This window comes from Astatotilapia calliptera, chromosome 18 (genome assembly GCF_900246225.1).
Source record: "Astatotilapia calliptera chromosome 18, fAstCal1.2, whole genome shotgun sequence".
Classification (NCBI taxonomy): Eukaryota; Metazoa; Chordata; class Actinopteri; order Cichliformes; family Cichlidae; genus Astatotilapia; species Astatotilapia calliptera.
In genome coordinates, this window is record NC_039319.1 from 2,800,720 (window position 1) to 2,816,981 (window position 16,262).

The 16,262-nt window shown below is 42.7% G+C and overlaps 1 protein-coding gene across 1 annotated transcript; it reads right to left on the bottom strand.

Moving 5' to 3' along the window:
• Positions 1-12,661: 12,661 nt before the first annotated feature.
• Positions 12,662-14,545, bottom strand: LOC113010744 (uncharacterized; the record flags this gene model as incomplete). Its single annotated transcript, XM_026149945.1, has 1 exon — positions 12,662-14,545. A coding segment is annotated over one exon (1,605 nt), but the record flags the coding sequence as incomplete, so codon positions are not given.
• Positions 14,546-16,262: the final 1,717 nt, after the last annotated feature.

Genomic DNA, 16,262 nt, shown 5'->3' on the forward strand with positions numbered 1-16,262 from the left:
GCATATCGCGGGCTTCTGTCATAGCGATAGTCAGCTGCTGGGCGTGAGTGGCTTGGTAGGCTGTGTTGCCCTGGCGTTTTGACCGCGTTCGGTGACTTTCACGCCCGTCACACCTCGCTCCGGCGAGTGCCTTCTCCAGCCTAGTGTAGCCTGTCCTGTCTGGCGTGTTGCCCGCAGTGCACGGTTCACGCGGCCAGCAGGGCTCCTGTCGTTCCTCAATTGGGACGGCTTCTTAGCTCTGACCGCAGGTTAAGCCGCGGCCGCTGCTGCTGCTGCAACTGCAGGCTGTGTTGCCTGACATATTGCCAGCGCTTCGCCGGTTTACGCGCCAGCTGGACCTCGCTGTGTCTGATGCTCAGCCAGCGAGTGAGTGTTCTACAGCCTCCAGCGCCAGGCTCTCTGCAGGCAGTTCACCTGTTACACGTTAGCCTAGCCTCGCTGTGTCTGATAAGCCAGCCAGCGAGTGTGTTGTGTTTCAGCCTGCGGTGCTGGCTGTACTCGAGTGTCTCATCCTCGAGTTCACTCTTGTGGCTCCCCTGTCTATGGACAACGCTCGGCAGCCACTTGGCTCTGGGGCGACCTGCAGGTCGGGTCCCTAGCTTGGCCCTCCTCTCCAGCGGCTGCACTGCAGCTGCCGGCTGTGTTCTCTGGTGTGTTGCCCACATTCGCTGGCTTGCCCGCCAGTCAGTCCTCACTGTGTCTGATACATCAGCCAGCGCATGTGTGTTCTCCAGCCTCCTTAGCCAGTCTCTGTCTGGCATATAGGCTGCTGCGGCTGTGGGCTGTGTTCCCCTGGCGCGTTGCCACATTCGCCGACTTGCCTGAAAGCCAGTCAGTCTTCGCTGTGTCTGATGCCTCAGCCAGTGGGTGAGTGTTCCCCAGCCTGCAGCGCTGGCTCCCTGTCTGGAGTTGCCCGCTTCCTGCAGGCATCCGGTAGGGTCTCCTCTCAGCGGCTCGATGAGCTACGCTTCCTCTCCTCTTCCTGCTCCTGGGATTCCAGGTTCGGGCCCTGGGCTTCGAAGGCTCCAGCTGGGGATCCTTGGGGAGCGTATGCGCGGGCTCGTCCTAGCCGACTGCCCATGCTTCTGGCCTTTTGTCGCTCCGACCGCGTGCCGCGGATTGAGCTTGTTAGACCTTGCTGTGTCTGACGTTTTGGCCAGTGAGTGAGAGGTCCCCAGCCTGCGCTGCTGACTCCTGGTTGGTGCTTTGCCTGTGTGTCACGGACTTACATGGCCAACACGGCCAGCCCAGTGGCTGGGACTTTGTGTCTGACCTCGAGTGTCTCTTGAGAGTTCACTCTTGAGGCTCCACTGTCTGCGGACATGTACGTGGTGACGGGTGGACCGTTGGATCGTTGCCTTGCTCAGCCCTCCACTTACGCAGGCTAGGCTGCCAGCCCCCCCTCCCTGCCTGTCAACAGCTCGGGGTGGCTTCAGCTTTGAGAATGGACGAGTCACATTCCAAGCTTCACCTGTGGGTGCCAACTTTGCCGGCGTACACGCCAGTCGGACCTCATTGTGGCGAGTGAGAGTTCTCCAGCTGTAGTGCTGACTCTCTGTCTGGCATTGCCCGCATGTCGTAGCCCTATGCGACCAGCGGGCTGTTACTTGGCGGCTTGGTGTGCTGCGTTCCCTGGCTATCTACAGTACCTCACGGTTCCCGGGCTGCCCTTGAGCGGCCGATCACTTGCGGTCCTGCGTCCTGTAGGACCGGTTCAGGCCAGTCTAGCATCTGCAGACTGCTGCCTCCACCCCCTGGCTCGGCCTTTGCGTCTGGCTTGGCCCTGACCGGGGTGGTGTGTACATCTGTGTCTTGTATATGGTTCTTTGGTCTTCACTCTCAGCGGTTCGGTTGCACTGTCTCCTCGCGGGGTGTCTTACAGAGTTACCCCGTACATATGGAATATGTAACGGTGTGGAGAGATAGTCTCGATATGCTAGAGAATGCACGGTTATGGTGTAACCTTGGTTCTCTTAGTGAGAGACTATCTCTCCACCGTGAGGCCACTCGGAGACGCGTTCCGATCAAACGATCACCGGTGTCACGTCTGCACAGCTGTTTTATACGTATGCTGTGGGGCGTAGCCGGGTGTGCCGGAGTGTCTTAAAGAAATATCCACACGCCACGACCAAGGGGGGGTCGTACCCCTTACATATGGAATATGTAACGGTGTGGAGAGAGTCTCTCACTAAGAGAACCAAGGTTCATCTGACCAAGGACTGTCAGAACCGTACGTTCTGACAGTCCTGTGTATTACATTCCCTGGTCACATTAGCCAATCTCTGCACAACGGAATAAACATAATCAACATGGTCAACATTATATTTAGTGTTATTTCAAAATAGTATAGATTCTCACCCTCAATCCCTACGGGGTTAGCTAAATTATGTTTATCAAGAACTCTCTCTCTCTGTCTCTAAATTTTATGCTTGGTGTCACAGTTTAAGAATTTGACCATAAGTGACATTTATGGTGTTATCACACCCATCAGGGCTTACCTTTCCCACTTTTCGGTGATATTCCTCCCTCGAACATTTGTAATTACCCTCCTTTGGTCGCGAAAAACTGGTGGTGTGGCCAAGTGCGTGCCATAGGACCAGGGTTTATCATTACACAGCTCTATTTTGGACGTGACAAATCATACCATACCCTTTGTTATTGTTTTGGTTTTGGCGATTTTCCTGTAAAATATTTAATTGGCCTTTTACAATGGCCTGCGATGCTGAATGGTAAGATGTTCCAGTGATTAATCACGTCAAAACTTGTTCTCCAATTCTTTCAGATGTTCGTTGTTACAGTGGAATCTCTTGTCTGATTTTTAACGGTTCTCGGTACTTCATGTCTTGGTATCAGTTCATTTCACAGCCATTTTATGACTGGGTTTGCGTCTTTTCTTTCCAGGGTGTTGCTTCTTCGTAGTTGGTGAATCTGTCCACCATCACAAGAAGATTTCCATGTTCTTTGGTGTCTTTTTGTCAGCTCCTCATGTCTGTAGAATCCATTTTCATGTCCCCAAAGGAGCCTCCAGTGTTGTAAACTTCCCTGTTTAAACACTGGTACAGCTGCTTTGGGTCATATTCATTACAGGTGTTGCGTTCCCTCACACAGTTTTCCACCATCTCTTCCATGTGTGGGTGTCACTTATAGGCCTTCCATGTTTTTCCGAGTCTGTTTCTGCTCTCATGTGAAGGACCATGTGGTGGTTTTAACAATAGTTGACCAAGTTTTGTTGGGGCAACTTGATCTCTCACCATGTACGTCCACTATTCTGTGTTGTTTGTTTCTCCATCCGCTCACTGATCTTGTAGGCTCCTGCCTCTTTGTTTTAATGTCATCTTTTGTCAAATGATGGTGATGACTCCTCTGTTAGCGCATTCATTTGTCAGGTCTGCTGAGTCTGTACAGATGTTTTACTCCTTCCTCCTCCTGAAAGTTGTATTGCCTTTGGTGAGAGACAAAATTTCTGCCACCTGAGCTAAGGCAGATTGTATGATGTTTCCTTCAAGGCTCTAATTAACCATAGCAAGCTTTCTCAAGATCTGGATGTACCAGTGGCTCAGTTTATAGATCTGATGTCAATCTGATGTCCATAACAGCTTCTTTTGCAGTCATGTTGTTGATGTTTCCATAATGTCATTCCTTCAGCCATGTTGATTACTTAAGTGCCATAGGTGATATGCGGCTGTATAAGTATGCTGATTTTGATTTTCCGCTGATTTTCTTGTCCATTTTCCATCTTGTCCAGTCTCCCTCCTTTTTCAGAAAAACTACGACATTTACACTTTCGTATCTTTTAGAAACCTCCACACTGAGAGTGGCAGTCCCCTCCTTTGCATTTCCCAACCATGCAATGTGATACTCTAATCAAAACACAGCCAATAAAACACAGTTTTCTTCATGCAACAATCAGTAACTCAAAATTAGCAGTCAAAGGGTTAAGTCTGCAGTTCCACACTCTCGTGTGAAGCTACAGTCTCCCCCTCCAGTCTCTCTTGTCCTCCTGCTCCTGCAAAAAAACCAGAACAAAGCAAAGCATCCACCCTTTTCTTACCGGCTGTTTGTCAACATTTACTAATCCTAAAGTTGGTGCAGTCTTCGTCTCAGTATCAAGTCAGTCAAAACTTTAGTCTACGTGGTCAGTGCATCACAGTCCAGTCACACGCATTCATTCACACACATCCATACCAGATATTGCTGATAATGGAGTCCCACGTGCAACCTATTCCAGTCTCCCTCAACAGCAAGATCACATCAGATTTTTAAAAGGAAAACAATTCTTTATGATTTTGGACTGGATTGACTTGCTGCAATCCTTTTAGACTCAGGACTTACCATCTCATGTGGTCAGTGTCCCATCATATAAGTGAATTTCTCCAAAGACCATTACAATTGTGGAGAAGCACACTTTGTGACTGTTTCCAGTAAGAATAGTTCATAGCACATTAAATTTCAATCCTCCAGGCCTGGATAAACGAGAACTGATTCTTAAATCATGAACTCGTGAAAATATCACCACCGGTGGATCACACCTCTAAGATTTCTTATCTCAGTCCACTGTAAAAAAAGCAAAACAAAAGTAAACAATAAGATAATAAAATAACAACTACTAGGGCCAGTTCCAGAATATGTCCAAACATAAAACCGTCTCTCTCTCTCTTAGAGAAAGAAAACAACCCAAACCTCACTGATAAAATAAACCTAGTGCTAAGAAAAATCAACAGAAAACTCACAGGAAAATTTTCATTCTTCCTCAGGGAACAATATTGTTTTAGAATTTTGTTCCTCCAGGAATTAAATCTCAATCATAGAAAATGTGTATATTACGTCATGCTGAGTCAGTGTGTGTGTAGATGTGTGTGTGTGTGTTCATCACTTTCCTGTTCTGGTGTCTTGGATAAACCACAGCCTGAAGCGTGCCCTGGGGTCCTGCTCTCATCCTTCACACTGTTTGCGACCATTGCTGCAGCTGCTCAAATTTCTGTCCATCCTGGTTCTTGCCCCAATTGGGGCAGTCCTTTCTCCAGTCTCCATGCTCGCTGCAGGTGAAACCTGCATCTTCTTCTGTGTTTTGTCCGTTCTGAGGTGGCTTTTGACCCCAGTTGCTCCTTGTGTCTGTCAATAACCATGTCCTTGGTTTTCATGGTGTTGATCATTAAGAAAGACTGATCACACCATGAAACAAACTCATCCACAACAGGCCCATGGAATCCTCTTCACCATGATGGAGGCTTACAATGACTGTCATCTGTATATTTAATTAAATGCCTGTTGGGCTGTGTACTGCGACAGTCATTAGTGTACAAAATATACAGTAGAAGAGAGAGACAACAACCTTGTGGTGAGCCAGTAGAAGAGTTCAGTTGTTTGGAAAAACAGCCGTTTTGTCACGGCTGCACAGCAGTCGTGCGGTGAATTGAGAAAAGGATCCAAGATGCAGGCACTGACTGGGGTGCGAGTGAATGTTTATTTGCTGAGGTGATAAGGTGACAAAAACAGGAGGAGCAGAGCGGGGAGTAAACCAACCTAAACAGGGGAAAACTAAAGAACTCAACTTAAACCAAACACGCACGGGAGGAGGAACAAAATACACAATGAAAGATGGCGGAGAGACGCAAACTGAACACCGGGTTACACAGAATGATGCAGACGGACATGGAGTTAAACAGACGACGCGACAGAGAGCACAGGAAAACACAGGGCTTAAATACACGGGGAGTAATCAGGGAATGGGCCACAGGAGGGCGACACAGCTGGGAGCAATTAGGCTAACGAGACAGGGGAGAGGTAAAACTGAACACACTGGCATGAGACATGAACTTTCAGAATAAAACGGGAAACTAACAGACACAGAGAACCAGACAGGACACTGAACTTGACAGGCAGACTCATGAGCAGACACAATAACACCATGGACAGACAGAGGGCACACAGAGAAGTGGGAGCAGGCAGGCAAAGAACAGAAACCTAACAAATGGCAAAATCACAACAGAATACACACTCGGAATGAACAAAAGCATAAGGAACACAAAACACTGAGTCCTCATGACACGTTTACTCTCACACTCAGAGATCTGTCAGTTAAAAATTCTAAAATCCAACCTACGAGAAGAAGTTTATCAGCTAAAAGATGTGGCTGGATAGTATTAAAAGCTGAAGAGAAATCAATAAATAAGAGCCGAGCATGAGCTTTGGCGCCATCAAGATGGCAATACAGGAAATTCAACAGAGTGACCACTGCATCATCAACACCTCTACAAAGCCTGTATTCAAATTGTAGTGGGTCGATTAGCTTTTCTATTTGCTGCAGGATCTCCTTCCTGATAAGTTTTTCAAAGAGCTTCATCACTAAAGATGTTAAAGCGACAGGCCTAAAATCACTTAAAGTTATTTCTACCCATCTTTGCCTCTACCTTATCCTTGTATTTTATTTTGGCTTTTTTAATTTCTGATCTGATTTACTTCCTAATTTCTCTAACTTTCAAGATATTCCCTTCAATAAAAGCTTTTTTCCTTTAATGAATCAGCCTCATAAGAGCTTTTGAAGACCATGGTTTTTTATTAGGGAAAAAATGCACAACTTTTAAAGGAATAATCATATCTCTGCAAAAGGAGATATAGCTGCAGACAGTTCTCGTCCATCAGTTCATTAATGTCTCTGCATGACTCTATAAACACCGACCAGTCTGTACAGTCAAAGCAGCCCTGCAGGGCTAACGAGGCGTCGTCACTCCAAACCTTGATGCGGTGTTTCCTCACCTTCTCTCTCCTCAGCACAGTTTTATAAACTGGCAGAAGATGCACCGTGTTGTGGTCCGAGGATCCGAGGGCGGGGCCTGCCACAGATGTATACGCACCTTTTATGGAGCCATAACATAAATCCAGAGTCTTATTGAAGCGAGTGGGACAATTCACATACTGATAAACACTGCCCAATGTTTCCTTCAAGTCACAGCGATTAAAGTCTCCCAGAACAATATTAGGGGCCTCAGGAGAGAAGGATTGTAGTGAGTGGATGACGTTGGAGATGGTGTCAGTCGCATTCTTTGGATTCGCTTTAGGATGGATGTAAATGACGGTGACGTTGATCTGTGGGAATTCCCTCGGCAGATAAAACGGCCTCAAAGACACAGAGAGGAGGTCAATGTCAGGCAGACACACCTTTTTACAGACGGTAACGTTTTTACACCAATTCTGATTAATATACAAGCACACTCCTCCTCCGTGAGATTTCTGGGTAGCTCCGGGTCTTGATCCAAACGTATTGGAAACTCGAAGCCATTTAGTTCCAGAGAAGAATCAGGGTCCGAATCCCCAAGCCAAGTCTCTGTGAATGCCATTAGACATGTATCCCTGTAGTCACGTAAATGTGCAACATTCAAATGCAGTTCATCCGATTTACTCCTCAGAGACTGCACATTAGCCAGGATTATTGATGGTAAAGGAATACGATTGTATCGTATTTGCTTCCTCAATCGCTGATGTAGACCTCCCTTCATACCCTGCTTCCTTGCTTTGACTCTGTTAAAAACAAAAGTGCCCCTGTGGTTACCGGATAATCCAGAGCTGGAAAACACTGGAGGGTGAAAAGAATCCAGAGACGGGCCGTTCCACCGAAGATCCAGAAGAAACTCCTGTGAGTATTGTAACAACCCTTATTGTGTTATAGCACCACTAGGGGGGTTGCCCTAGGCACAAACATCCTCCACTGCAACCACTGGACATTCAAGGTATGGACATCGAGGCTGTGGACAGCTGCAGGTACCTTGGTGTTCATCTGAACAATAGACTGGACTGGACTCATAACTCAGACACCCTCTACAGGAAAGGGCAGAGCAGGCTGTACCTGCTGCGGAGACTCAGGTCGTTTGGAGTGGAGGGCCCACTCCTGAAGACCTTCTATGACTCTGTTGTGGCTTCTGCTATCTTTTATGGTGTGGTCTGCTGGGGCAGCAGCATCTCTGCTGGGGACAGGAAGAGACTGAACAGGCTGATCCGAAGGGCCAGCTCTGTTCTAGGATGCCCTCTGGACCCAGTGGAGGTGGTGAGTGACAGGAGAATGGTGGCTAAGCTGTCATCCCTGTTGGACAACATCTCCCACCCCATGCAGCAGACTGTGACAGCACTGAGCAGCTGCTTCAGGGGCTGCGGCACCCACAATGTGGGACGGAGAGATTTCACAGGTCTTTCCTCCCCACTGCTGTCAGACTCCACAACAAAGACTTCAACTGATCAAACACACACACGTGCAATAAGACTGCTATATGTGCAATTATTTTTCTGACAAAGTTGTACTTCTGTATTTTCTTACTCAGTTGTATATAGCATTTGTATTCTATTTTATTCTATTGTATATATTATTCTATTTTATTCCATTCCAGTGTCTTCTAATTTCTGCTGCATAACTTTGCACTTTTGCTGTAACAAAACAAATTTCCCACCTGTGGGACTAATAAAGGTCATCTTATCTTATCTTATCTTATCTTATCTTATCTTATTGTAGTAGTTGTGGGAGTCTCCTAGAGGGTGTATGAGTATTAGTGGTGTGGGATTAGGGATGGGTATCGAAAACCGGTTCTTGTTGAGAACCGGTTCCCACTGTTTCAATTCCTTGGAATTGTTTGCCATTTTTGCAAACGATTCCCTTATCGATTCCAGTCGCCCCGAATGACGTCACCACATTGCGGAGCATCATTTACCTGGCAGGAAACACGGCGGCTCAAATGCTCAAAAGTTTGATTATACTTTATGAGAACGGATGACAACAGGGCAACTTGCAATACTTGCAAAGTAGAGATTTCATTTAAGGGAGGAAACACTACGAATATGCAAAAGCATTTGCTCACAAAACACGCAATGACCTTACATGAATGTCGTGTTTTTAATTCCGCTTCGGACTCGTGACTCTCAACCCAGCAGCAGCGGTAACGTTTGCACGTCCTCTCCCGTTAATGCGGCAGGTAAATAATCAACTAACAGTGCATATTATGTTAGCGCGATCTGCCTTATTACAAACCTGCCATTACTGTGCATTTAGTGACCATGATGAGAGAGACAGAGTCTGGCTCAGATGCTGGCAGTTCTCGCTGCAGTCTACCGGTAGCGTCTCCTTTCAGGCCAGGATAGACGAATGTCACCGAGCAGAGACTAAGTTTGTGGTCAAAGGCTCGCACCCATTTGCCACAGCAGATGATTTTCGGTAAGTGAATGTGTTTAATTGTAGGCAGGGACATTACTGGATATTCTTGTGTAATTGCTACAGAATCATTTATGTTATACTTTGTTATTGCTACAGAAGAATATTTATTTTATTATTTTACATTTACAATTTATTTTCCTGGGGACCCTGTGACGCCACATTGAAGAGACGTAGGCTGGATCTCTTAAGATCTCACTGTTGGGTTTGTAAGGCCATGTTGTAGCATCCCCGGTTGAAAAGATGGTCTCTCAAACTGATGGTTCACAATCCTTTTATTAAACAGCCGTGTATGTGAACACACCGTAAGAGCTACAACATACAGAATAAAAGACTATTAGTAAATCAAACAGTGTGTTACCTTTAACCTTTTGACTTATTCATTAATCACAAATGAATTCTCCTTACCTTACATAACAAATAACACTAAAACTTGTAAATTATTGCATATAAGTGAAATCGTTGCATCGCTGCCTAAACATGACGAGGTATGTTAGCGCCCTCTAGTGGGTGAAAACTTAGCCTTTATGCTTAGTAGCGGTCAGCAGCTATGCGCTCCGTAAAACAACAAAATACATATCTACAGGACAAACTTTGGTACAAACCTTGTTCCCTCATCAACCAGGTGCTAAGAAACTGCTTTCAACTCAGTGTTGCACCTTAATAGCCGTTCTTTTTCCCATTCCCGTCCATTAACCATAGACAACACCTTCTCTCTGTGCATTAAAACTCGCGCTTCTGCCATATGGTTTACGCCACTTGATTTACGGCACCTTGTCGCTCTGTGACTTTCAAAATAAAAGCATTCACTCCAACAATATAATAGCCACTCATAAGTTTACAAAACACTTTACCAAATATTAATGAGGTCATTTACACATGTTACTCCTAAATTTCTATCTTGTTCAAAGAGAAGATATAAAACAAAGTTCTGAGCTAATCGACCTTAGTGTTCTCCTTTTTTAAACAGAATCGATAAGAGAATCGATACAGAATTGAATCGTTAAACAGAATCGAAAATGGAATCGGAATCGTGAAAATCTTATCAATACCCATCCCTATGTGCAATACTGCATATTTTGGTATCGATCCGATACCAAGAAAATACGGGCCAGTATCGCCGATACCAATACTGATACCGATACTTTTCAATAAATAAGGTGGATGCGTCATTGAATTGCTAAATTGCAATTAATTTTAATGACCTTAAGTGTTTTTTGTGATGTTTCATTTTTTATTATTAAATAGTTAAAACCCAGGACAGAATTAGGAGAAATAATTTATTTATAATTAAATAAAAAAAATGCTTTATTATTGTGACGGGTTGTGGTCTGCGATGCCGCTGCAGGTGAGATTGACTCACCTTCACGGCATCTACAATGATGCCTCGCCAGCTTAAAACCTGTGCGCTGCTTGTGCTGTTGTTGTTTTTGGTGTTCATGTGTACGGCTGGCAGCAGGAGAGCTGCAGCCATTACATGCTACTCTTGTTCTGTTCTCAGGAGAAACCTTACCATTGTAACGGGCTGGCGTCGGCGACTACCGATCCCCGCACGTGTATGTACGGACAGAGTAGAGCCGTGGAGACCTGGCTTGTATGGTCTTATGTTGCTGACAATGGATAAAGGTCTGTTGTTTAATTTAACTGACTGGCTTTGAGTTTTCCAGCTAACCTCCACACCACATGCCCACTGGACCTGCTAGCCGGACTGCTGTTACAGTATGTAATTGTTTGTGAGCAGCAATGTCTCCAAACAACCGTCAGGATTGAAAATAAAACCATGCGAAATTAAAAAACCTATCTTCATTAAAAAGAGAGTTCCACAAAGCACAAGCCAAAGCTTTAGGATTTCCTCAGGCTCAAAAAATAAAAAGCATAACTTAAAGATGAAATAAAACAAGTTAAAACACTGACACTGACTGACAGACACAAACTGCTGGTCGCCGCAAGGGCAGCGCCCCCCCACCTCTCATTCCTCTCAGGTGGAGGAGAAGTAATAAAGAGATGATGAAGGAGGAAAAGAAATGGGGGAATGAAAGAGCAAAAAAAAGGGGGAATGGGGAGAATAGGAAAAAAAACACTAAAAGTACAAAGCACAAGTAAAACACAGTGGTTCTCCAACTGATCGCATCTTTTCAGTTTTTGAAAGTGCAGAAATATGAGGCTTCAGTCCACAGTCAGTATGTTACTGCAGTAGGCTGTAATAGAGATGCCTATAAGAAGACAGCAGGAAACAAGCTAAAGCCACATACTGCTGTGAATACAGTCAGCAGCAGCAACAGCAGCAAGAGTTTAACTACAAAAAAAGAATCAGAACACGTGATTCCTGCTAACTTGTTTTTTTTCTGCTGTTTTAATCAGTGACTAGGTGTATGAACACATTAGAAGTCAGAAATCAAACAAAGTGATTAGTAACGCCTAACACGCGGAGAACATGCCAACTCCATGCACTCCACCCAGGTGATGGAGTCGAACTCTGGACCTTTTGGTGTGCTAACCACAGTTGCCTGTGCTAGAAAACAAATTTTCTAGCTTCTGAAAAGCTTGTGTCCCAGGAGCACTAACTAGGTTCTCAGCCAACTCTGAACCTGACCTCCCTTGTCATCTCTTTTATTGACAATAAGCAGTTACACAAATATCTCAGCAAGTGAGTGTGTGTGCGTGTGTGTGTGTGTTATTTCCTGTTACACCATATATGGCTCGACCTTTTAACGACATCTTCAGTCACTCCATTTATGGCGTGACCTTTCAACGAACCAACATGTACAAAAGCAGAAGTGAGCAGTCCTGCTAAACTTATAAAACCAGAAGCTTGTGGTTTCTAAATGTACAATGGAAACCTATAGCGACGAGACAGCTTCCTACATCTACGCAACCTAATATGGAAGAAACATTTTATCAAAACACATACAAGCAATGGTTATATATATCTTAGCACAAATGACAATCTTTAAAGAATCAACTCTAACACTCTGTACTAAGAAAGCTTGAAGAGGCTCAAACTGTTCGAACACTATGGCTCAGAAGTTTACTTTCACCCATCAGGGCCATTAATGTTTGCCAATAGTTTGCTTTTAATTGTCTTTGAACTGTTGTTTTTCCAAGGTGGAATGATATAGTATACATATTTTTTAAAAAGAAGAAGAAGAAATTGAATCACAATTAATTTATTTTGGATTTTATACAGGCTCAAATATATGCATTCACTTAAATCTTTTAATAAGTAGTACTCATAAGCCAAAGCATATTAACCAATTTATTTATCTTAGAATCAGAAAATTCATTGAAGAGTTAAGGTTAGAAAGGACATGATTAATTGTTTTTGATTAAATTTTTTTTATGATGATTGGTAATTTATTTCAATATGTGAACAATATACAAGTACATTTAGAAAAGAAAATAGGAGAGAAAAAAATACTATACAAATTAAATGATTCAACCTTAGATAAATAAAAAGAAAACATATAAATTTTAAAATGAGCATGAAGATGAGAATGACGTGTCAACCAGTAGAAAAGAAAACACAGTTGATCAGGAAATTAAAAAAACAATGAATTTTATTATGTTTTATTTAACTTTGAAGTTGCTTGTAGTAGGTCAAGCACATATTCTTTCTAAACTTTCAGAATCATAAATACAAAAAGTGGTGAAACTTTAAAATCACTCAGAGGTTGCTGCAGCTGGCTGTGATTTTACCCTCTATCATTATCTGACTGCCTGTGACTATGTGCTGTTTCATGGATTTGGCTAACGATTGACATCAAGTGATTCTTGATGACGTAGGAGTTTCTTGCCTTGCTCTATTTTAGCCATTGTCTCTGCTTTTTCCTTCATGGACATCAGAGACTGAACTCGTTGCTTCCAGCCTTCTTTGCCCTCAGATTTCTCTCCTTCAATAAGCATGTCGATGTACTCTGGAGTGGACAGAGGGTTTGCCTTCAGTGCTATCTCTTTAAGTCTGTTCAGACACTTGGAAGATCTCTCCATCAGTTTCACTACGTCAGCCTGCAAACTTTTATACTCAGCATTCAGTTTATCAATCACTTTCTGAACAGTCATCTTCTCTCCTGTGGCTTCCCGATACTTTTCTTCCAGCTCTTTTTTTGTTACTTTTTCTTTAACATCTTTAAAGTCCCATCTGTACTTCTGGTTAAAGTGTACATTCCAAATACATTTTCCTGGACATTGAGTACAATATCCATCTGGCCCCATTGCTGAACAGCTCCTTTTATCTGCATCATTTGCATAGGCACAAGAGTGGTGGCAGGTGGCATGACACACCTGACAGTTGGTGATGTAGTTTCCAGAGCCAGAAATGTCCACCTGAAAAGGCTTTCTGACAGTAACTTCAAATTCAAAGTTCTCATTTCTGCTGATCTCTGCTTCATATTCTTTAAGTTTTTCACTCGTCTCTTTTATCTCCTCAAGCTTGGCTAACCCAAGTTTCACCTGCACCTGCAGACTCTCAACTGAAATCTCGAGCTGCTTTCTTTCTCTGAGGACTTCCTTTGTCAGTGTCAAGCTTTTAGTTACTATTTTATTCAGAGCAGCAAAAAACCTCTTCATGCTTTTTGTCCCCATCTCCCAAAACATCTTATCAAAGCCACCTTCTTCTTCATCGTCATCACTCGTGCTTTCTCCTTCAGCTGATTTGTTATTTGCAAACAGTGCTGAGTTATTGAACTTGAAGTGAACCGGCAGGTTGTTTGTTTTAGGACATGGGACTCCTGCAGCATTGATCGCCTCGAGAACTGGAGGTCTCTGACCGTCTGCAAATGTCACCAGGATCCTGATGTTTTCTGCCACATCTTTGCCAAAGATTGAGAGCACTGAATCAAACACATATTTTTGTGTTGGTGTGAGTCGTGCTAAAGCAGCCTGAGCTACAAAACACACAGCATCAATGTCAGTGACACCATGTGAGGAAGTGAAGAGATTACGTAGCTGCTCTACGATCTCTCTGTCTTTTTCTATGCCTCTTGTATCTCCAAAGCCTGGAGTGTCCACAATGGTCAGAGAGAACGGGATTTCAAATCCGTCCTGGTGGTTGACTTTGTACACAGTGACTTCAGAGGTCTGACTGTGAACTTGTGATGTTGACTGACCCTCATCAACTAACTTAAAGCGATATGGATCCTCCCATTTAACACCTAAAATGTAATTGATCATCCCGTTGATGAGAGTTGTCTTCCCTGCACCGGTTGCTCCAAGAACCATTATGGTGCGATTAGGTTTAATGGACTCTTTCCCAAAAGTGAAACTCTTGCATCCATCGACATTGAAATTATCATTTTTTTTGGGTTTAATTATATAAACAGGGAGAGGCCCTTTATGTGTTTCTGATTGTTCGCATTTTTTTTTTATAGTATCTGAAAGCTTTTTGGGCTCTTCTCGTTTGAACACATTAAACATTTTCTTTTTTGTTGTACGTCAGTTATTAAATTTACTACAAAGATCTAAATTTTTCTTCTTTCAGGAACAAATATAGTGGCTTCTGCGCAGTCAGGGTCTTGTGTTGTTAAGATGTTCTTTCAGCCCCTGATCTGCAGATGAAATATGTATTCAAAAATTAAAATACACACAATTCAGCTCTAATTTTAACTAGAAAAGCATCATCTAGTTTGTACATTAAACAGACATATAAAAAAAGACATAATTAAACAGACATAAAAACAGAAAACCAGCTGAGTTTAGCTGCACTGTAGCACATAAAGCAATATGAAAACAAGGAATTAAGAACCAGTTCATGTTTCAGAAACAACCAATGAGCTGATGCCCCTGAAACAAGAAAACGTAAACCAAGCCGGTGGCCACTGATTGTTTTTCTTCACATTTACAAGTCTTATTTTTATAGTTTAACCATTACAAACATCGTGCAATATAGTAAAAATCCATTTTTGTTTTAAAAAAATCTTTCGCTTTTGAAAATTAGGCTCCTTACCTGTTCTCAGTCACGTGCTTTTAGACGTTGAGATATATTGGTTTGGATTCAAACTGGTCTTTTAAAAAAAACTCCTCCTAAAATACAAAACGCAGAGTTAATAATAATAGTGTCTTAAATTTACAGCTGTAATTTTCACATCAGAGTTTATACATAACAAAAACTACAATTTCATGACATGTAACATTTCATTATTTTAGTTTATTATTATTATTATTATTTTGAAGGCTTTAAAGATAGAAATTAATTAAAACCCACCTCTTACGCTGTTAGGCTCCTTGCCATTAGCCACAGAGTTGATATGATTTGTTGGCTTACATTCAGACGAGTCTTTTAAAAACTCCTAAAATCTAAAAAGAAAAAGGCCAACAACAAACCACATGAAACATATATTATGTTTATGATGAAACAACTCTTCTAAACTGCTTTAATGTGGCTCAACTAACTTTGTAAGAATAATTAATACATTACAAAAAAATCCCTTTAAAATTAAGCTGTCAATAGACTCCTGGTAGGATGGGGTAAGAAGAATCAAATTTGGTCAGTCAAAATATCTTGTTTGAATTTATTTAATAACTGTGTGTGTGATGCAGTCAGCAGTAAGTCAACATACTTTTCAATCGGAGAAGCAAATCAAAACTGCAAACAATCATAATAGTATTCTCTATCTTGCAAAACTGAAAGTTGTTATTCTTTTCCAACTTCATGCTTGGAGTTTAATTTATTTAACTCTAAAATTGTGATGGGTTAAACACAGAATGTATACACTAATATTTTCTTTCATCTGTGTTTGTGTAGATTTAACATTTAGTCCTGCAACATAGAAACACTAATAAATGTCAACATCTTTTTGATTTCAGGAATATTACAAATGAGTTTAACCAGAAACTAGGAAAGCTTAGTTCCACTGAAAGCAACAGATGAATACAATGAAAAAACAGATCAGTATTTAACTACTTACGGCAACTTCTCTGATCAGAAAGACAGCGCACGTTCTGCTCTACTGCACTCTGTGGTTCCTTTTATCTGTCACGTCCCCACTCCCCAATTTTATCTGCTCTGATGTTACTTTTTTTCCTCCTTACTCGTGTCATCTTCAAAATGAAAGCAGAAAAAATTTTTATGGCA